Here is a 24,105-nt window from a genome sequence, read left to right as displayed (position 1 = left end):
TATTCCATAATTAACCGGCTTTCGATGGAGAGTTTAAAATGTATGCATTTTTTAATAATACATATATCACTGTAAATTACAATTCGGTTGCTTTTCTGTGGTTATTAAGATTTCTAAACAACGAATGCGGCATATGTTGCTGCAGAATGAAAGTGCCGAATTTAGCATATCAGAGTCGAACCTTGATATTAAAAAAGTTCAAAATTTATCGGTTTTGAAACCTTATACAATCGCAAGCAAATGTTTTGAGCCAATGGGCGGATCATTTTTGCCGGTCGTCACCGAAGGAGGCGGTACAAATCGTCCAAGGGCAGAATTTGTAGGTAGGCTCAAACTACAACGAAATTTACGTGTTGACCAAATTCTTACTCTGAATTAGTTTTAATTTCATAGAGAGTCTATACTTGTGATTTACCATTCCATTTATATGTTTTGGATTTGTTTATACATACAGAGTGACTCAAAAAAAATAATGACTGAGTAAATTTATTTTATTGAAGAAATCAAGAATTGCAAAACTGAATACTTTGAAATCTTGTCAATTAGTTGGAACCTGAGCCCAATTTTTTTTGCAATATTTGTGATGTGCTATTAGTTTCCGTAACTTATAAAATTAGAAAAAAAACCTATTCTGCTCTAATAAAATTGAGAATATGCTCAAAATCACACTAATATTAGGTCTAATTGTGTCAACCATAGTTATTAAATTCACATTAAATGAAGTCACGGACATTTTTTGAAGTGTACTACATTTCAAAAACAAAAAAAATGTTCAGTTTATAAACATCATAATTTTGGTTTAAGGTTTATCAATCATGGTTGACGCTTTATTTTATCCGTTCCATTTGTTATCCTTTACTGCTGTCTCTCTTGGGTCGAGGTGTAACACCGCACCGAACGTTCTTCGACCGATAGGATAATTTATTACTTCCGACATCTTTTCGGTGACAAATTTAATCTTCGCATACTTCAGCGTTGTTAGTGAACTCGTTGTGACCACTGAAATATACAAAGAGTAAATTTTGAAATGGAACGAAAGTCGAAGAATACTTTCAAAGCCACGATCAAAATGTATTTGATTATCTTCGGCAAAAAATGCATGACGTCATGGCAAAATTTGATATGAGTCAGTAGCTGTGATTTATCATTGCAGTAATATTTTTTTGATTTACTTATACAGGCTGTCTCAAAAAAAGATCACTTCGATTTTCGATTTTTCGTTTTTTCGACCAACCGTTTCATCTAATTAGATTTTTCGGTTTCCATTTTTCTATCAACTTCTCGATTTTTTTACTTTCCCTTTTTCTGATTTTTCAAATTTGCGGTATTTTGAATTTTCGAGTTTTCGGTTTTTCCGTTTTTCGATTTGTTGATTTTTCTGCTGGTCAGTTTTAAGACTTTGCTGCAATTTTTTTTGCATTTTTCGATTATATTTTACTTTCCGATTTTTTTGATTTTTGAATTTTCGATTTTACGTTTTTAATTCTTCGATTTCCGATTTTTCAATTTTCCGGTTTTTTAATTCTTCTATTCTCGATTTTTCGATTTTCCATTAATCATTAAATTTTTCGATTTTTCGGTTTTTTTATTTTTCGACCTTCGATTTTTCAATTTTCGAGTATTCGATTTTCCATTTTCTGATTTTACGATTTTTCGATTTTCGTTTTTCCGATTTTGTGGTTTTTCGATTTTTCTGTTTGTTTCAGTTTTTATGGTTCTGCGATTTGTTCTATTTTTCCATTTTTCGATTATTTTACTTTCCGATAGTTTGATTTTTGAATTTTTGGTTTTTTCATTTTTCGATTTGGGATTTTTAAATTTTTCGGTTTTTTAATTTTTCGAGTCTCGATATTTCGATTTTCGATTTTTCAGATTTGTGGATATGTGTCCGTTTTTTCGATTTTCAGAATATTGATTAATCGAATTTTCGATTTTTCCGTTTTTCGATATTTTTCGATTTTTTTTAATTTTTCGATTTTTCTGTTCGTCAGTTTTAGACTTTGCAATTTTTACTTTTCCACTTTTCTATTATTTTAGTTTCGGATTATTCGATTTTTGAATTTTCGGTTTTTTCATTTTTCGATTACCGATTTTTTAATTTTTCGATTTTTCGGTTTTTTAATTTGTCGATTCTCGATATTTCGACTTTCGATTTTCCAATCTCCGATTTTTCAATCTCCAGTTTTCGATTTTCCACTTTATGATTTTACGAGTTTTCGATTTTTCTGTTCGTCACTTTTTAGGCTTTGGAATTTGTTTACTTTTCGATTTTTGAATTGTCGACTTTTAGAATTTTCAATATTATGAATTTTCGAATTTTCTGTTTTCCTATTTTTCGATTTTTGATTTTTCCATTTTTCGGTTTTTTGATTTTTCAATTTTCGGTTTTTCAATCTTGCAAATTTCCGATTTTTCAGATTTGTGAATTTCCGGTTTTTCGATCGACCTACGTATTATATTCATTGAATTTTCGATTTTCGGTTTTTCCATTTTTAGATTTTCGATTTTTCAGTTTTGTATTTTCAGATTTTCTGTTTTTCGCATATCTGATTCATCAATTTTCGATTTTTCGGGTTTTCGATTTTTCGATATTTGATTTTCGAATTTCCGATTGTTCAGTTTTCCATTCTTCAGCTTTTAGACTTCAATTTTTTTACTTTTCGATTTTCCGAATTTTCGAGTTTCAATTTTCAGATTTTTGATTTTTCGATTTTCCTTTTTAAATCTTTGAACTTTTCGGTTTTGATTTTTCGAATTTTTGATTTTTAATTTTTCCATTCTTCGGTTTTTAGACTTCAATTTTCTTTCTTTTAAATTTTTCGATATTCTATTTTCCGCTTTTCAGAATTTTCGATTTTCAGGTTTCAGACTTTCGACCATTAGAATTTTGGATATTTCGGTTTTATGATTTTTCGATTTTTAGAAAATTTGAGTAGTCGAATTTTCGATTTTTCAATTCATCGATTTTTCAATGTTCAATTTTTCAATTTAAATTTTGCGATTTTCAATTTGTCCATTGTCGATTTTTAGAATTTTCGGTTTTTCAATTTTTCCATTCTCACCTTTCAGACTTCAATTTTGTTTCTTTCCGATTTTTTGGTTTTCGATTTTCCAATTTTCAGAATTTCCAAGTTTCTTTATTCAGATTTTCGATTTTCCACTTTTGCAATTTTAGATTTTTCGAATTTTTGTTTTTCCAATTTTTTGCTTTTTCGATTTTTCTGTTCGTTTCAGTTTTTAGGCTTTGCAATTTTTTCTACTTTTTATATTTTGATTATTTTAATTTCTGATTTTTTTTTTATTTTTAGTTTTTTCATTTTTCGATTTGGGATTTTTCAATTTTTCGGTTTTTTAATTTTTCGAGTCTCGATATTTCGATTTTCGATTTTTCAGATTTGTGGATTTGTGTCCGTTTTTTCGATTTTTAGAATATTGATTAATCGAATTTTCGATTTTTGAGCATTTCGATTTTCCCATTTTTACATACATATTTTTCGATTTTTCTGTTCGTCAGTTTTAGACTTTGCAATTTTTACTTTTCCACTTTTCTATTATTTTAGTTTCGGATTATTCGATTTTTGAATTTTCGTTTTTTCTTCATTTTTCGATTTCCGATTTTTTAATTTTTCGATTTTTCGGTTTTTTAATTTGTCGATTCTCGATATTTCGATTTTCGAATCTCCGATTTTTCAATTTCCAGTTTTCGATTTTCCACTTTATGATTTTACGAGTTTTCGATTTTTCTGTTCGTCACTTTTTAGGCTTTGAAATTTGTTTACTTTTCGATTTTTGAATTGTCGACTTTTAGAGTTTTCAATATTATGAATTTTCGAATTTTCTGTTTTCCTCTTTTTCGATTTTTGAATTTTCCATTTTTCGGTTTTTTGATTTTTCAATTTTCGGTTTTTCAATCTTGCAAATTTCCGATTTTTCAGATTTGTGAATTTTCGGTTTTTCGATCGACTTACGTATTATATTCATTGAATTTTCGATTTTCGGTTTTTCCATTTTTAGATTTTCTATTTTTCAGTTTTGTATTTTCAGATTTTCTGTTTTTCGCATATCTGATTCATAAAATTTTCGATTTTTCGGCTTTTCGATATTTGATTTTCAAATTTTCGATTTTTCAGATTTGTGGATTTGTGTCCGTTTTTTCGATTTTTAGAATACTGATTAATCGAATTTTTGATTTTTGAGCATTTCGATTTTTACATTTTTAACATATTTTTCGATTTTTTTTAATTTTTCGATTTTTCTGTTTGTCAGTTTTAGACTTTGCAATTTTTACTTTTCCACTTCTCCATTATTTTAGTTTCGGATTATTCGATTTTTGAATTTTCGTTTTTTTTTTCATTTTTCGATTTCCGATTTTTTAAATTTTCGGTTTTTTAATTTTTCGATTCTCGATATTTCGATTTTCGATTTTCCGATCTCCGATTTTTCAATTTCCAGTTTTCGATTTTCCACTTTATGATTTTACGAGTTTTCGATTTTTCTGTTCGTCACTTTTTAGGCTTTGAAATTTGTTTACTTTTCGATTTTTGAATTGTCGACTTTTGGAGTTTTCAATATTATGAATTTTCGAATTTTCTGTTTTCCTCTTTTTCGATTTTTGAATTTTCCATTTTTCGGTTTTTTGATTTTTCAATTTTCAGTTTTTCAATTTTGCAAATTTCCGATTTTTCAGATTTGTGAATTTTCGGTTTTTCGATCGACCTACGTATTATATTCATTGGATTTTCGATTTTCGGTTTTTCCATTTTTAGATTTTCGATTTTTCAGTTTTGTATTTTCAGATTTTCTGTTTTTCGCATATCTGATTCGATTTTTCGATATTTGATTTTCGAATTTTCGATTGTTCAGTTTTCCATTCTTCAGCTTTTAGACTTCAATTTTTTTACTTTTCGATTTTCCGAATTTTCGAGTTTCAATTTTCAGATTTTTGATTTTTAATTTTTCCATTCTTCGGTTTTTAGACTTCAATTTTGTTTCTTTTAAATTTTTCGATATTCTATTTTCCGCTTTTCAGAATTTTCGATGTTCAGTTTTCAGACTTCCGACCATTAGAATTTTGGATATTTCGGTTTTATGATTTTTCGATTTTTAGAAAATTTGAGTAGTCGAATTTTCGATTTTTCAATTCATCGATTCTTCCATGTTCAATTTTTCAATTTAAATTTTGCGATTTTCAATTCGTTCATTGTCGATTTGTAGAATTTTCGGGTTTTCAATTTTTCCATTCTCACCTTTTAGACTTCAATTTTGTTTCTTTCCGATTTTTTGGTTTTCGATTTTCCAATTTTCAGAATTTCCAAGTTTCTTCATTCAGATTTTCGATTTTCCACTTTTGCGATTTAAGATTTTTCGAATTTTTGTTTTTCCAATTTTTTGCTTTTTCGATTTTTCTGTTCGTTTCAGTTTTTAGGCTTTGTAATTTTTTCTACTTTATATACATATTTTGATTATTTTAATTTCCGATTTTTTTTAATTTTTGTTTTTGATTTTTTTAATTTGCAGTATTACAAATTTTTGACTTTTCGATTTTTTGGTTTTTCCGTTTTTCAATTTTCGATTTTTCGATTTTTGAGATTTGTGAATTTCCACTTTTCGATCGACCTCGGTATTTGATTCATTGAATTTTCGATTTTTTGGTTATCCATTTTTTTAGATTTTCGATTTTTACGATTTGTATTTTTCGATTTTCTGTTTTTTGCATTAGTGAATTTCAGTTTTTGATTAATCAAATTTTCGAAAAAGTTACCATGCTTACAAAAACTTTAAAACATCTACAATATTTCAAAGTATTCAGTTTTGCTATTCTTGATTTCTTCAATAAAACAAATTGACTCAGTCATTAACTTTTTTGAGACACCCTGTATAACCAAATCTAAAAAATATTAATGCGGTGATAAATCACAAGTATAAAAACTCATCATATTTTATACATTTAAGATAGGATTTATTCTGCAAAATTTTGAGGTGACGTCATAAATTTTTTAGAGGGGATAAGCAAATATATTTTAATAAAAAATGTATCATGTTTATCATGACTTTAAAACATCTGCAAGATTTCAAAGTATTCGATTTTGAAAATTCAAAATTAAATTGCAAAATATTGTTTTATAATTTTGATTTTTTTTCCAAAAATCTGGACGTTTCGGATAAAAATTCAACACGGAGTCATAAACTACTTTATAGAGTAAAATGTAAATTTCGTTGTAGTTTGAGTCTACCTACAAATTCTGCCCTTGAAGGATTTGGACCGCCTTCTTCGGTGAGGGCAGGCAAAAACGATCCGCCCATAGGCTCAAAACATTTGCGTGCGATTGTACACCGTTCTAACTCAGACCGGTAAAAACGCCAACTGCAATTATCAACACAATTCCGCAAAGAAATCGCCGACCTTAAAATATGATTGACAACAGAAGTGGATTCCAAAGTTGTTTTCACATCCGGTATTCGCAAAACCATGTTTCATTTCCGTTTTATTCTTGCATTCTACAATAAAATCCAATCAATACCGACCCAACAACAACGCGAACACTTTACAACAAAGCTAACAAGTTGGGAAAACTTTTCTTCCTCTTTGCTAGAAAGGTAAAAACTTGACATTTACGCACTCTCAACAACATTCAACGATTGATTGACAACCAAAGGCCAAATTAATTTGCAGACACACAAAAAAGCCAAATTCGTCAACAAGTTGCGTCGCTATTTAATTTTTCTCCCTCCGCCCACCCACCCGAATCAAAATTCACCCCGGCATTATTCATCCCGTAATCCTGAAAGTGGTAGAAAGCAAACGTGTCCAGAATCCGCGTCCCTCGAGGACAATCCCGGCGAGCACTCGACGGAGGCGGCCAGCGAAGGCAACCCGTTAACGATTTCCCCTATTCCCCAATTCGGCGCAGTGCGGAACCTTACGTTAACTTCATTATTACGACAGACGCATCATCCGCCCCCGGCGGCGGTGACGAACGGAGAAACGAAAGAAAAAACGATCGAAAACCGTCTGACTTCGAGGGGCGAAGAAGACGAGCGACGGACATTCCGCTAGAGGGCATCGGAGAGGCGTCGCGACGCCGCAGGGAGTGGGCGTCCGAGAGGACGGGGGCGTCGGTTCCCTGCCAGCGGCTGGTGAGCGTCTAGTCGAACACTTGTTGAAAACGACGCGTACGACGCGGCGCGTGCGAGCGCCGGCCGGCGCCGCCAAAATTCGAAAATTCGCATAATCGGCAAAACCGGCAGTCGCAAGTTACCGAAAGCGTACCGAACCATTTGGCGCTGCGCGCACTATCCCGCCTTCGTTTTTAAAATAAAATACGTCGTCGGCAAAAGCCAAGACAAACAAATGTTTGCACCACGATTACGTTTGCGACGATGCACAAAAATACGACTTTTTTATCGCAAAGGCGCCAAAACACTAGGCGCCGTTATGTTGGCGCCTAAAAAAGATACACGCAGAACGCGGTTTGGCACAGTGTCCGAATTACGCAATTGCGACAATCCCGAGATTGTATTTTTCATAATTGCACGGATCATTTCTAATAATAAGATAGTGCGTCGATTTGGACGTTTTCCGAGACGAGGTGAAAAAACAGAAGTGGAATTTCGCTGTTTGCGCATCATTTGGCTGATAAGCCGGTGACGTTAGTGTTTCCGGAATTTAAACAATCGTTAAACACCATCGGCGCTGGCTGCTGTGACTATCCAAACAAACAGTTCCAAGGAACGAGTAATAATACTTGTTCATAAAATCGGTTCGGCGAATGGCTTGATCGATGCTGTTAGGATCTTGATGGTGATTAACAAAACGTAAAAATGGGGGCGGCGGTCTTGAGGAAAAGTACGACTTCGAAGCAAAAATAGATTCGCGGATTTCGTACGACACATACAAAGTGAGGTTTGAAGATCGCAACAATAAAAACTTTAATTTCTGTACAACAAAGTTTGTTTACGTGGACAAGGTTTTCGCGTGGTTTCATGACCGATCCGGCCCAAGGCCTGTAGCCCGGCCTACTTGACCAGCATGCACCTTCATTTTTTATAAACGGCGGACAGTAATTGCACAAATGTGTGTATTTACAGTTTTCACAAAACAATGTTTAACCGCCCCCCCTCCACTCCGAACAAACCATTTTCTTCAGTTGCTCAAGGTTAGTAGTACGTACTTAAATTCGACCATTTATGTTTACATGTCAAAAGAATTCGACTATTAATTAGCACGTTCAGCGGCAACATTTGTGTTAAGAGAAAATTAAATTTGATTGAAAAAAACTCAACTCGGATTCATAAACCAAAAGTTATAAAATTTAAGAAACATTTACTATTGTAAATTCATCCCATTGTTGGTGGCGTTGATCAGATAAATTTTGGTTTGTGCTAAACCATCTACACAATGTTATTAACATATATATAAAATTGGACGACAACCGATCCAGTAGTTTCGGATATTATGGGCAGATACTCTTGTCCAATTTTATATTATATTCTATAAAAACTGACACAGACAAATGAAAACATGAGATCTACTTTTTCGTATTCTAGGGATCACGAAACGTCGTGAAATCATGAAAGTAGTCGTTCGTCGAATGGAGCCTATTATATAGAATTATATGAAATTATAGAGAAACCATATTCATCAGCACAGAAATTCTAAATATTTTTCAAACTTTGGTCATTTTTAGATCCAAAGTAATCTAAAATCCTTGAGATCACAAATTTTGCAGAAATGATACAAATTTCCGAGATGGGAAAGATTCTGGTTCTAATTATTTTAGAGATTGCTTTTAAGGTCCTCTAGTTCTAGATCATAGAAACCATGGGAAAGCTTCTAAAAATTTCAGACGTTTGTAAACGTGCTTAGAGATCATTCTAGACGTTTTAGATATTCTAAGACTCTTAAAATTTTGAAGATTCTGGAGATCTTGAAGGCGGGAAGAAGATCCTAAAATTCAACAGATGCTTTCACAGATTCAAAGATTCTAGAAACAACTGTATAATTTTTGAGTTCTTATAGTTTCTAGAAATATCTGAGGTTTTAGAGATTCTTGAAAAATAAAGAATTTTAAAGTAGATATCTAGAAAAGTTTTTGACATGCAGAAAGCTTCCAGGATTCATGTAATTTTCAGATTTATAATATTCTAGAAATCTCTGAAATTATAAATAATCTATATCTTTGACCATAGAAGTTCTAAATATTCTTCAAATTTTGAACATTTCTCGACAAAAATTTACGAGTATTTCCTTGGCTTACACTCGGGAAGTAAAAGAGCTACTAGAGGTCCCAAGATTACTCCAAAATTTTTCAAAAATCAAACATAGGAGCCCGAGATTCTTTCAAACTTTCAAAAATCAAATGTAAAAAGCCCGAAATTCCTTAAACAGTTTCAAAACATAAGTAAACCGAGATTTTTTTAAACATTTTCAAAATCAAACATAAGCAGCCTGAGATTCTATCAAATTTTTTTCAAAGATCAAACATAAGAAGCTCGAAATTCTTTCAAGCTTTACCAACTAACAAACATAAGGAGCCCGAAATTTGTTTAAACATTTTCAAAATCAAACGTAAGGAGACCGAGATTCTTTCGCTCTTTTGTAAAAATCAAATGTACGGAGCCCGTGATTCTTTCAAACTTTATCAAAGATCAAACATAAAAGAGCCCGCGATTCTTGTAAACTTTTTTAAAATCAAACATTGGTAGCCCCGAGATCCTTTCAAATTTCTTAAAACAGACACCACAGGCCCGAGATTTTTTCCAATTTTTTCAAAATCAAATTTAAGGAGCTCGAGATTCTTTCAAACTTTTTCAAAAATCAAACATAAGGAGCCCGAAACTCCTTCACTTTTCCAAAAATTAAACAATGGGATCCCCGGAGATTCTTTCAATCTTTTTCACAATCAAATGTATGGAGCTCGAGATTATTTCAAACTTCTTCAAAAATAAAACATTGGGAGCCCCAGAGATTCTTTCAGATTTCTTAAAAAAGACACCAGAGGCCCCTGAAATTTTTTCAAACTTTTTCAAAAATCAAAAAAAGCCCCGCAGATTCTTCCACATTTCCGAAAGACACCACAGGCCCCTGAGATTTTTTCAAACTTTTTCCAAATCAAACATAAGTTACATAAGGAGCCCGAGACTCTTCCAAACCTTTTCAAAAATCAAACACAAGGAGCCCCGGACATTCTTTCATATTTTCCAAAGACACCAGAGGCCCCTGAGATTTTTTCAAAATCAAACATAAGAAGCCTGACATTCTTTCAAACTTTTTCAAAAATCAAACATGAGGAGCCCCGGACATTCTTTCGCATTTTCTAAAGACACCAGGGGCCCCTGAGATTTTTTCGAACTTTTCCAAAATCAAATGTAAGGATCTCAAAATTCTTTCAAACTTTTTCAAAAATCAAACATAAGGGGCCTCGGAGATTCTTTTATATTTCCTAAAGATGCCAGAGGCCCCTGGGATTTTTTCAAACTTTTTCAAAATCAAACATAAAAAGTCTGAGATTCTTTCAAACTTTTTCAAAAATCAAACATTGAAAACCCCAGAGATTCTTTCAGATTTCTTAAAAAACACATGAGGGGCCCCTGAGATTTTTCCAACTTTCCCAAAATCAAATTATAAAGATCTCAAAATTCTTTCAAACTTTTTCAAAAATCAAATATAGGAGCCTCGGAGATTCTTTCATATTTCCCAAAGATACTAGAGGCCCCTGAGATTTTTTCAAACTTTTTCAAAATCAAACATAAGGAGCCCGAGATTCTTTCAAACTTTTTCAAAAATCAAACATTGAAAACCCCAGAGATTCTTTCAGATTTCTTAAAAAACACACCAGGGGCCCCTGAGATTTTTTCGAACTTTTCCAAAATCAAATGTAAGTATCTCAAAATTCTTTCAAACTTTTTCAAAAATCAAACATAAGGAGCCTCGGAGATTCTTTCATATTTCCGAAAGATACCAAAGGCCCCTGGGATTTTTTCAAACTTTTTCAAAATCGAACATAAGGAGCCCGAGATTCTTTCAAACTTTTTCAAAAATCAAACATTGAAAACCCCAGAGATTTTTTCAGATTTCTTAAAAAACACACCAGGGGCCCCTGAGATTTTTTCGAACTTTCCCAAAATCAAATGTAAGGATCTCAAAATTCTTTCAAACTTTTTCAAAAATCAAACATAAGGAGCCTCGGAGATTCTTTCATATTTCCTAAAGATACCAGAGGCCCCTGAGATTTTTTCAAACTTTTTCAAAATCAAACATAAGGAGTCTGAGATTCTTTCAAACTTTTTCAAAAATCAAACATTGAAAACCCCAGAGATTCTTTCAGATTTCTTAAAAAACACACTAGGGGCCCCTCAGATTTTTTCCAACTTTTCCAAAATCAAATGTAAGGATCTCACAATTCTTTCAAACTTTTTCAAAAATCAACATAAGGAGCCTCGGAGATACTTTCATATTTCCGAAAGATACCAAAGGCCCCTGGGATTTTTTCAAACTTTTTCAAAATCAAACATAAGGAGTCCGACATTCTATCAAACTTTTTCAAAAATCAAACATTGAAAACCCCAGATTTTTTGAGATTTCTTAAAAAACACATAAGGGGCCCCTGAGATTTTTTCCAACTTTCCCAAAATCAAATGTAAGGATCTCAAAATTCTTTCAAACTTTTTCAAAAATCAAACATAGGGAACCTCGGAGATTCTTTCACATTTCCTAAAGATACCAGAGGCCCCTGAGATTTTTTCAAACTTTTCCAAAATCAAACATAAGGAGTCCGACATTCTTTCAAATTTTTTCATAAATCAAACATTGGAAACCCTCGAAATTCTTTCAGATTTCTTAAAAAATACACCACAGGCCCCTGAAACTTTTTCAAAATCAAACACAAGGACTCAGAGATTTTTTCAAACTTTTTCAACATCAAACGTAAGGAGTCCGAGATTCTTTCGATCTTTTGTAAAGATCAAACATTGAGTCCGAGATTCTTTAAAACATTTTCAAAAACAAAAGATAAGAACCCCGAGATTTTTTCGATTTTTTTCAAAAATCAAATACTGGAAGCCCCGGAGATTCTTTCACATTTCATAAAAAAGATTCTAGAGATTCCTGCGATTCTTTCAAACTTTTTCCATGGGAACTCAGGGATTGTTTTAAATTTCCCAAAGACACCATAGGCCTCAGGGATTTGTTCAAACTTGTTCAAAATCAAACATAAGGCTCCCGAAATTTTTTCAAAACTTTTCCAAAATCAAGTGTAAGGAGCTTGAGATTCTTTCAAACTTTTTAAAAAATCAAACATAAGCCCAAGATTCTTTCAAAGTTTTTCAAAAATCAAACATTAGGAGGCGCGGAGATTCTTTCACATTTCATAAAAAGACACTAGAGATCCCTGCGATTCTTTCAAACTATTTCAAAATCAAACACAAGGATTTTGAAATTCGTTCAAACTTTCTCAAGATCAAACATCTGAAGCCCGAGATTCTTTCAAACTTCATGAAAAATCAAACATAAAGAGCCCGAGATTCTTTCAAGCTTTTTCAAAATCAAACGTAAGAAGCCCGAGATTCTTTCAAAGTTTTTCAAAAATCGAACATTAGGAGGCGCGGAGATTCTTTCACATTTCATAAAGATACTAAAGATCCCTGCGATTCTTTCAAACTTTCTCAAGATCAAACATCCGAAGCCCGAGATTCTTTCAAGCTTCATGAAAGATCAAACATAAAGACCCCGAGATTCTTTTAAACTTTTTCAAAATCAAACATAAGGAGCCCGAGATTCTTTCAAATTTTCTCAAAAATCAGACATAAATATTCCCAAGTGTTTTTTCACACTTCCCAAAAAAATACTGGATGCTCCTGCGGTACGACAGACTGACAGAAACGCGAGTCTTGCTTTTACGTAGTCTAAAAGGGTTTCGAAACGTAGAAAAAACATGAAAATAGCCATTCATCAGATGGATCCATTACAATACGCTGAGGAAGTAAAACAAAATTTAGCAATCAATCTTTTGAAATGACGTCATCCACCGCACGATATTCTTAAAATACATAAAGTTTCACAACAGTTGTTTCGGCGATTATCTGTCTAATAAAATCGTCAGCGAATGACGGGCAGGCGGAAACGGGGAGACTTACTTTTTAATATTCCGGGAGCTATTAAATGTCGAGGAAACATGAAATTAAACATTCCTCAAAGGATCCATTACAATGCTTCGGGAAGTAATTAAACTGTGACCTTATATCAACATTTAGCCCCCATTTTGGACGGCACCTACACGGATTTCGTGGAAGTTAACTTGCTACAAGTTTTTCGACATGAAGTGAGTTTATACGATATCTCCAGAAAATTTTTAAACTCTTCCAAATCCAATACAAACCAAGTTCGTTTTTGCTCCCTTGAAACTTCCCTCTCTGAAATCCGTCGAATCAACGGCTCCGTCCCAAACAACATTATTTCTAGCTAGAACATAACCCAATTTAAAACTCCACTCCGTCCCAACTTCAACCTCCCCCAATTTTGACTCCGCCGCCAAAATCGATACCTCACCCACTGGCCCCGGTCCACAATTAGCCCACCGAAGCCCAATATTTACAAGCTGTCACTCTTAAGATTTCAAAAATAGCGTAATTACCTCGCTAAGCGAAACGAAATTTTTTTTTGGAACACCTTCACTCAAACCGCGATTCTGACAAATGATCGACGATCTTAATCTCAAGGCCTTCGGGTCAAGGCTGTGCCAGTGAGACTCGTTCTTGAAAAATCCGACCTCTGTCAGATTTTTTATTGCTCCATTTCCGAGCCCATCACCGCCAAACCTTCACGATAAACATACGATACCACATTGCGCGAAGAAAATAGGTTAAAGTAGTTAACGTCAGTCATGCGGTGGGTTCGGGCGGACTTTTTTCTAAGGTTGCTTTTTATTGTTCTTGTCTTGACACCCTGCCAGTAATAAGCGAGGTTATGGTCGTTTTGCGAAGAACGGACTCTTCGGGATTATTATTTATAGAACGCGTGAATTCTCCAGAGATTAATGCCACCGCGTCCATCGAGTTTACAAGTTAAAATAAAACTGGATGCCATCGAGGCGAGTGCCTGAAAGATTTATGTCGGGGTCCGAACACACTAGTACAAAAAATAAACAGCCCGTCTATTTGCTTGGGGAAAATCGGGAGGTATGTGTCAAACGGGCGCCCACTTGCACTAAAATAGCTAAAAGCGATTTCGAAGCTTCCCTTGTTTCCTGGAGGCTGATGTTATGACTCGTTATGCAGCTCTGACTATGCGCATATTTTTAATATAACCTTCATCGGAAAAACCGATTTTTCACGCGCGCGATGAGGAATAAATCGTGCACAGATTTCGCAATTTGGATCGGGAAAATGCCGGCGCTTTTATTAATTGAGAAATTTACGGGCCACGCCCTAATTCTATTATTGAAAAAACGTGACGGCTTGCATGCTGCAACAGATCTAATTGGTCGAGAAAATTGAATCAATTTAGAGCAATTAATGTCGAGACTAAAAAGATCGCGGTGGCGAAAATGCACTGATAATTTTCTACCGGATATAGACATTATCTGGGGATTATCAACCCAAACAGTTATAAAAATCTGCGTTATCGCCGTTTCTTCGAACACGCATTAAAAAAACAAATACAGATTACGACATCAATCTTCCACCAGATAAAACTCATCCGCGCGATTATCGATGGATTAAAAAAAATTGGTCTAAAGAGTTTAGACAGTACTTCCCTCGCTGTCGGAAACTTGACGACTGCATGCTTATTGTGTTTTTTTTCTCATTACATTTTTGTAGTGGGAATTTAAAAAAAAATTGCGATGACGTCATCAACATTTTTACAAGGACACGTATATCAGTTGGGATAGATGTAGTGTAATACTAAGAATAAAATTATTATATTCTCAAATTTTCGGGAAAATGAATTGGGTCGTTTTGAATATTGATTTGTAATGATCAATAAAATAACGAAACAATTTACTCACGTATACGTATCAGAGGCAACTGAAAATCGTGTATGTATAAACATTCTTAATTTAAGATGACAGGCGTAACAGCATACGTGAGAGTCAAACAGAGAAACTGTAAACAAAACGACCATCGGTTTTATTGCTTCGACTTCCGCTTATTATATAAAACATTGGGTTTTATTTTAATTCTTGACGGTGAAATTCACAATTGGTTGATTATAAACATGTCTATTTCACATTCGCGGAACCAAGTGAGCGCATAAAACAAATGCAGGTCTGTAATGTTAAAGTCGATGTAAATAAGCGTGCTACCCTTATGTTTCAACCGAGTTTTTCCTTTAACAAATTTTGTGTCTACCAAATTGGGTTGGTTGGGGTGTAATACTAATAATAAGTGTTGCCTTTAATTTAATCAATAAAATAAATTGACTTCATTAATTTTTTTGAACCACCTCTTAAGAAAATCTAAAAAATATGAATGGAATGATAAATCACAAGTACAAACTCATCATATTTTTTGCATTTTAGATAGGATTTATTCAGCAAAATTTAAGGGTGACGTCATCAAATTTTTTAGGAGGGATGAACAAATACATTTTGAACAAAAGTTTACCATGCTTATAATAACTTTAAAATATTCCCAAGATTTCAAAGCATTCGGTTTTGTAATTCCAGATTAAATCGATAAAATAAATTCACGCCTTCATTAATTTTTTTGAGTCACCCTGCATATGCAAATCCAAAAATATGAATGGAATGATAAATCACAAGTACAGACTCATCATATTTTGTACATTTTAGATACGATTTATTCGGCAAACTTTTGAGCTGACGTCATCAGTTTTTTGTAGAAGATAACCAAATATATTTTGACTAAAAATTTATTATGCTCTTTATAACCTTAAAACATCTGCAAGATTTCGAAGCATTCGGTTTTGCAGTTCCTGATTAAATCAATAAAATAAATTTACGCATTCATTAATTTTTTTGAGTCACCCTATATATGCAAATCGAAAAAATTTGAATGGAATGATAAATCACAAGAAGAGACTCACCATATTTTGTACATTTTAGATAGGATTTATTCAGCAAAATTTTGTGGTGACGTCATAAATTTTTTAGGGGGGACGACCAAATACGTTTTGATCAAAAATTTACCATGCTTATGATAATTTTAAAATTTCTTCAAGATTTCGAAGCATTGGGTTTTGTAGTTCCTGAGTAAATCAGTAAAATAAATTTACGCTTTCATTTATTTTCTTGAATCACCCTGTATATGCAAATCCAAAAAATATGAATGGAGTGATAAATGACAAGTACAGGCTCATCATATTTGGTACATTTTAGGTATGATTTATTCGGCAAACTTTCGAGCTGACGTCATCAAGTTTTTGGAGGGGATAAGCAAATATATTTTGACTAAACATTTATTATGCTCTTTATGACCTTAAAACATCTGCAAGATTTCAGAGCATTCGGTTTTGTAGTTCCTGATTAAATCAATAAAATATATTTACGCATTCATTAATTTTTTTGAGTCACCCTGTATATGCAAATCCAAAAAATATGAATGGAGTGATAGATCACAAGTACAGACTCATCATATTTTGTAGATTTTAGATATGATTTATTCCACAAACTTTTGAGCTGACGCCATCAAGTTTTTGGAGGGGGTAACCAAATATTTTTTGACTAAAGATTTATGATGCTCTTTATAGCCTTAAAACATCTGCAACATTTCAAAGCATTCTGGTTAGCAGATTAAAAATTAAATTTCAAAATGTTGTTTTATAATTTTGATTTGTTTTCCAAAAATCTGGACGTTTCGGGTGAAAAGTCGATTCGGAGTTGTAAACTACATGTGTAGGACTATGTTATTTTATACAATTGAAAACCCATTTACTATGTACAATTTTGAAGTGACGTCATCGCATTAGTGGTGGGGATGATTAGACAAATTTTGGTTAGCGTTTTACCATCTACATGATATTCTTAATATCAGTACAAAATTTCACAACAATCGGTCGAGTACTTTCGGAGATTATCTGTCTAATAAAATCCGGGACAACAGACGGACAGACGGACGGACAGACGGACAGACGGACAGACAGACGGAAATGGGAGACCTATTTCTTCGTCTTCTAGGGGTCATGAAAGATCGAGAAAACGTAAAAGTAGAGAGTCGGCCGACGGACTCGATTACAATACTTCCTTTGCTTACGCTCGGGAAGTAAAAATCGTCATGCATCACAAAAATAACAACACAACTGAAATCCGCGAAGTTCCCTAACCTCTCGCGAGCAACTATAACCACTTTTTACAGTTTCGAATCTTTCAAAAAAATTGAACCCAATTATTCAGAGATTCATCAAAAAACAACCATATATTCCGTATCTGGTGATAATTTTCTACTAAATAGAACTCGTTTCCGCTAATGATTCCACTTTTTACAATTCCAAAATAGTCAAAATAAGTGTTGATGTTATTCTCGTTCGGTTGCAATTTTCCAAAAATTTCGTTTCATCGTACGTCCGACCCACCTGTCACAATAACGCAGTTCCATTAAAAACGATGGGTCAATCGCCTTCACTTCCTGCTAGATAATAGCCAGCTTTATCCGCGTAAACATAGAATTAGCGATAAATCCGAATCGCTAGAAAACACTGCACCCAAGAAAAACCAAACCGAGTTATGAATTTAACGATAAAAGCTTCTATTTTTCACAAAACATCGCGTACACACCTATTATTCTTCCATCAGCCGCAAGTAAACAAGGCATTAACAAAAATCACATTCGATAAACCGGCACGAAACAATGATTAAATGCCATTCGAAAACACTAATTATGTTGACACTGAAATTTATCTCGTAATGTACATTCAGGCCCAAGGAATTTAAATGAACAAGTTGACCTATGGTCGGACTAATCGATCGACCTACAAACTTATTTTCATTTGTGACAAAACGCATTTTTTGGTAGTTTATTAACCGTAAGTTCGAGATTAGCAGAAATGCGAAGACTCTCACGTACGCAATAAACTTAATGGATGTTGGAAAATTTGTTGGGTTAAGTGTGCGATTATCCGTCATGCACGTGTTGCGATTTGAAAAGGATATGATCCCAGCACTGATTACTGTTTTACTGCTTACACAAATTGCGCTGGATTTGATGGAAGTCATTTGCGCGGCACTGGATAGAAGAGTTTCTTCCACGTTTTCCCGGGTTTTATGGGCGAATTCCACGGTGCGCCGTGTCGGCGACGAACCGCACACCGTGGAATACCGCTTTTGTCAAGAGCGAACAACTTTCACCGTTATTTTAGTCGAAGAAAAAATTATGATAGAAACACTTATATGAACAAAACAAACACAAAAATGTTTACACGATATTTTTGTTCTGACCGACTTTTTTGGCGTACAATATTCTAAGTTTAGGCGGCCACGAGGCGTATTTATTGTATACAACTTCTAAAAAAATATTTATGTGTTGTTCAATGTCAACGAACACGAAATATCGACTAGATCCAGAATTTTTTTTCCTAGGTTGTGAGCACGTAAAATTATACGCTAGGTCTAGATCTTATAATGCATAAATTCACTGTGTGGCAGTTTATATTGTAATTCTAAAACGGTTTTTTTTTTCTTGTTTTTTTAAAAATGACAGCAATTACCTCCATGGAAGATTACCATTGGAAAAAAAATGTGTTTTTTTTTAATATTTACACATACATAAGAAGCCCGAGATTCTTTCAAACTTTTTCAATAATCAAACGTAAAGAGCCCAAGATTCTTTCAACATTTTCAAAATTAAACGTAAGAAACCCGAAATTCTTTTAATCATTTTCAAAATCAAACAAAAGGAGCCCGAGATTTTTTTAAACATTTTCAAAAATCAAACGTACTGAGCCTGAGATTCTTTCAAACCTTTTCAAAAATCAACCGTAAAGAGGCCGAAATTCTTTTAACATTTTCAAAATCAAACGTATGAAATCAGAGATTCTTTTAAACATTTTCAAAATCAAACATAAGGAACCCGAGATTCTTTGAAACCTTTTCAAAAATCAAACGTAAAGGGCCCGAGATTCTCCTAACATTTTCAAAAATCAAACGTAATGAGCCCGAGATTCTTTCACACATTTTCAAAATCAAACATAAGAAGCCTGAGATTCTTTCAAACCTTTTCAAAAATCAAACGTAAAGAGCCCAAGATTATTTCAACATTTTCAAAAATAAACGTAAGAAACCCGAGATTCTTTTAAACATTTTCAAAAATCAAACGTTATGAGCCTGAGATTCTTTTACACCTTTTCAAAATCAAACATAAGAAGTGCGAGATTCTTTCAAACCTTTTCAAAAATCAAACGTTATGAGCCTTAGATTCTTTTACACCTTTTCAAAATCAAACATAAGAAGTGCGAGATTCTTTCAAACCTTTTCAAAAATCCACCGTAAAGAAGCCGAGATTCTTTTAACATTTTCAAAATCAAACGTAAGAAGCCCGGGATTCTTTTAACATTTTCAAAATCAAACGTACGAAACCTGAGATTCTTTTAAACATTTTCAAACATAAGGAGGCCGAGATTCTTTCAAACCTTTTTAAAAATCAAACGTAAAAAGCCCGAGATTCGTTTAACATTTTCAACATCAAACGTAGGAAACCCGAGATTCTTTTACACATTTACAAAATCAAACATAAGAGGCCCGAGATTCTTTCGGATTTTTTCAAAAATCAAACGTAAAGAGTCCGAGATTCTTTTAACATTTTCAAAGTCAAACATAAGGAGCCCGAGATTCTTTTAACATTTTCAAAATCAAACGTAGGAAACCCGAGATTCCTTTAAACATTTTCAAACTCAAATATAAGGGGCCCGCGATTTTTTTAACTTTTTGAAAATCAAACATAAGAAATCCGAGATTCTTGCAAACATTTTCAAAATCAAACATAAGGAGCCCGAGATTCTTTAACATTTTCAGAATCAAACGTAAGAAACCCGAGATTCCTTTAAAAATTTTCAAAATCAAACATAAGGAGCCCGCGATTTTTTTAACTTCTTGAAAATCAAACATAAGAAACCCGAGATTCTTGTAAACATTTTCAAAATCCAACATAAGGAGCCCGAGATTCTTTTTAACATTTTCAAAATCAAACGTAAGAAGCCCGAGATTCTTTGAACATTTTCAAAATCAAACGTAGGAAACCCGAGATTCTTTTACACATTTTCAAAATCAAACATAAAAAGCCCGAGATTCTTTCAAACATTTTCAAAAATCAAACGTAAAGAGCTCGAGATTCTTTAACATTTTCAAAATTAAACGTAAGAAACCCGACATTCTTTTAAACATTTTCAAAATCAAACATAAGGAGCCCGAGATTCTCTTTAACATTTTCAAAATCAAACGTAAGAAGCCCGAGATTCTTTGAACATTTTCAAAATCAAACGTAGGAAACCCGAGATTCCTTTAAATATTTTCAAAATCAAACATAAGGAGCCCGCGATTTTTTTTAACTTTTTGAAAATCAAACTTAAGAAACCCGAGATTCCTGTAAACATTTTCAAAATCAAACGTAAGGAGCCCGAGATTCTTTTAACATTTTCAAAATCAAACGTAAGAAGCCCGAGATTCTTTTAACATTTTCAGAATCAAACATAAGAAACCCGAGATACTTTCAAACCTTTTCAAAAATCAAACGTAAAGAGCCCGAGATTCTTTTAACATTTTAAAAATCAAACGTAAGAAGCCCGAGATTCTAACATTTTCAAAATCAAACGTAGGAAACCCGAGATTCCTTTAAACATTTTCAAAATCAAACATAAGGAGCCCGCGATTTTTTTAACTTTTTGAAAATCAAACATAAGAAACCCGAGATTTTTGTAAACTTTTCAAAATCAAACATAAGGAGCCCGCGATTTTTTTTTAACTTTTTGAAAATCAAACTTAAGAAACCCGAGATTCCTGTAAACATTTTCAAAATCAAACATAAGGAGCCCGAGATTCTTTTAACATTTTCAAAATCAAACGTAAGAAGCCCGAGATTCTTTGAACATTTTCAAAATCAAACGTAGGAAACCCGAGATTCCTTTAAATATTTTCAAAATCAAACATAAGAAACCCGACATTCTTTTAAACATTTTCAAAATCAAACATAAGGAGCCCGAGATTCTTTTTAACATTTTCAAAATCAAACGTAAGAAGCCCGAGATTCTAACATTTTCAAAATCAAACGTACGAAACCCGAGATTCCTTTAAACATTTTCAAAATCAAACATAAGAAGCCAGCGATTTTTTTTAACTTTTTGAAAATCAAACTTAAGAAACCCGAGATTCCTGTAAACATTTTCAAAATCAAACATAAGGAGCCCGAGATTCTTTTAACATTTTCAAAATCAAACGTAAGAAGCCCGGGATTCTTTTAACATTTTCAGAATCAAACGTAAGAAACCCGAGATTCCTTTAAACATTTTCAAAATAAAACATAAGGAGTCCGCGATTTTTTTAACTTTTTGAAAATCAAACATAAGAAACCCGAGATTCTTGTAAACTTTTCAAAATCAAACATAAGGAGCCCGAGATTCTTTTAACATTTTCAAAATCAAACGTACGAAACCTGAGATTCTTTTACACATTTTCAAAATCAAACAGAAGGGGCCCGAGATTCTTTCAAACTTTTTCAAAAATCAAACGTGAAAAGCCCGAGATTCTTTTAACATTTTGAAAATCAAACGTAAAAAGCCGATTCTTTTAACATTTTCATAATCAAACACAAGGAGCCCGAGATTCTTTCAAACTTCTTTAAAATCAAACATAAGGAGCCCGAGATTCTTTTGACACTTTCATAATCAAACGTCAGGAGCCCGAGATTCTTTCGACCTTTTATAAAGATCAGACACAGAGCCAGAGATTCTTTTAAACATTTTCAAAATCAAACATAGGAGCCCGAGATTCTTTCAAACTTTATCAAAGATCTGACATAAGGAGCCCGACATTCTTTAAAATTTCCTAAAAAAGGCTTCTTTCACATCCTAAAAGAGTCTTAAAATTCTTTCACAAATAAAATATGGAGGGACGTGGGGATTCCTTCTGGTTCTAAAAAAAATAGTGGCCCTAGAAATTTTTCGCCCTCTTAGAAAATGTTCGACATTCAAACACAAAATTAAATCAGCAGGGGTTTCACTATACCAGTTAATTTATATAGTACTCTTGTTTACGGTTTTAATTTTTTTTTAACATTGTCTCAAATAAAACAAAATACCTATGTGATCTTTGCGAGTTTCGTAAAATACCGGCCAGATTATTATTTCGCCACAGAAAATATACTTAAAAATTCAAATATCGTCAACTATAAAATACCATAGCATTGACATTTTGGTAAATTGCATACTAATGTTGCCGAAAAATATTGACAAAATTTATAACTGTGATATGTAAATTTTGGTGATTGCAATCTTCGCGGAACTGCTGCATTACCGAAAATAACTTTTTGTGTGGTGCAACTAACGATCAAATGCACATCACTGACTATCTAACAGTGAATAATAGCTCCAGATTTAACACTCAACATTTAGGCTCTCATTGCTGACTAATTTATGTGTAACCCTGTGACTAAAAAAGAATTGCAGTTGGCAATTCAATATCTCTTCCGATACATTCTGAAACATGTGTTCCGCTCTCCTTTTGTTTTGGAAAGTTATCTTATCTTAACTTTCCCTTATCTGGATTATCTGCTCGAACGCTTCAATATATATGAAAATAACCGACATTAATCCAGTACAACCGATAAATGGAGGTGCACGAGCACGGCCAACGCTAATTCCGAATTTTTTCGGCCAACATTTTTGTTGTCAACCGTACCATATTGAGGTTTTGTTTTCGCAAACGGATAATTTCTGGCTGAAGAGGCACACCGAGTTCGAACAAAAGCGCAGCATCGCAGGTAATTTCCGGCGAAAAATAGCATTCGCATATTTTCCGTCGCAACTCTGTTTCTAACCCTCTCGGCCGCCAACCCTCGTCCCCGACCACCCCCCGACTCTCCCTCTGCAACGTGTCCGTCCGAAAAGCCGCAAGAACAGCAATCGAATCCGAAATTCCTCCATAAACCGGTTATACCCATTACACCAGAAGGTCATAGTTCTTCTAATTCTAAAAATAACCGGCTGTCGCAACTTGTGCCGTCTCGGTGGCGGTATTCGCAGGTTAGAACCCGCACGACTTGGGGCCGTCGCCCAATCGATCCCGGCGGGCATGCGGCCTTCGCGGGCCAGGCAAGATGGTCGCCGGCTAGGTTATGGTCACGTCAAAGGTGCCCCCTTCGCACTCGCTACATGCTCACCTCCTCTCGCCGCTTCAGCCACCGGCCGCAGGGGCTCTCCTCCAGGATTTCGCTTTCGTCTTCAGAGTCCTCGCCGCTTTCCCTAGGCGACTTGTGCTCCTCGTTCATCAGACTCCCCGACATTATAGAGGTTTCGTATCCCGAAAGCGCACAACCCGTGCGTTTATGGCCAGGGCACCGCACCAACAATCGTCTTCCATCAGCAGCGCATAACCCACAGATCGCACCATGAAACACACCGACTTCGGCACTGGGTCCGCCTGAGAGCACCTAACCTAGCATGTCCGGAGTTCGCTCGCACTGCACTATCACCTAACGGCTCATCTGCAATGTTATTGAACTGCGTTCAGCGGTGCAGCGTGGACGAGGGGCACGGCGTTTGCACCCGCCTTGTCTGGGCACCTAGGCACAAGGGGGCTGCTGTTCGGGGTCGGATTTAGTGCTTCACTACTTCGCCGAGACCGGATCGCAATTGAGACTCATCTGTTTTTGACCGCTTTGTGGGACTGAAAACTGAGACTGCGCCTCGGGAGCGGGGGCGACGGTACGGCGATTCTGACGAGGTGCACTTGCGCGGATCAACTGTCAACGGACACGCTGACATCTGGCGGGACGAGAACAAACCGGGCCAAAAAAGGGGGTTTTATCAACGGAAAACACGTTATACAGATTCCTAAACTTCACGACACTTGAATCCACTTGAAATACGAACGTTGAAAATAGCTGAACCAACACCAACGGCCTAATTTTGGCCCCAACAGCAGCCATCTTAGCTTTTTCGGG

At 34.4% G+C, this 24,105-nt stretch overlaps 1 protein-coding gene across 2 annotated transcripts in view; it reads right to left on the bottom strand.

Moving 5' to 3' along the window:
- LOC135136434 (nuclear receptor-binding protein homolog) overlaps positions 1-23,944 on the bottom strand; it is a 105,376-nt gene extending 81,432 nt beyond the window's left edge. Inside the window, exon 1 of one of the 2 annotated variants that reach the window (XM_064065694.1) lies at positions 23,323-23,944. In XM_064065694.1, the coding sequence (XP_063921764.1) occupies positions 23,323-23,445 (123 nt within the window). In that variant the 5' untranslated portion in view covers positions 23,446-23,944. The remainder of the gene's footprint in view (positions 1-23,322) is intronic. The other variant, XM_064065693.1, reaches the window with a different exon arrangement.
- Between the last annotated feature and the right edge of the window lie 161 nt (positions 23,945-24,105).

Source organism: Zophobas morio, unplaced genomic scaffold (assembly GCF_036711695.1).
Source record: "Zophobas morio isolate AGI-343-1 ecotype UQ-CSIRO unplaced genomic scaffold, CSIRO_AGI_Zmor_V1 ptg000026l, whole genome shotgun sequence".
Lineage (NCBI taxonomy): Eukaryota > Metazoa > Arthropoda > Insecta > Coleoptera > Tenebrionidae > Zophobas > Zophobas morio.
Note: the sequence above shows the minus strand (reverse complement) of the source record. Positions and strands in the feature narration are given on the sequence as shown.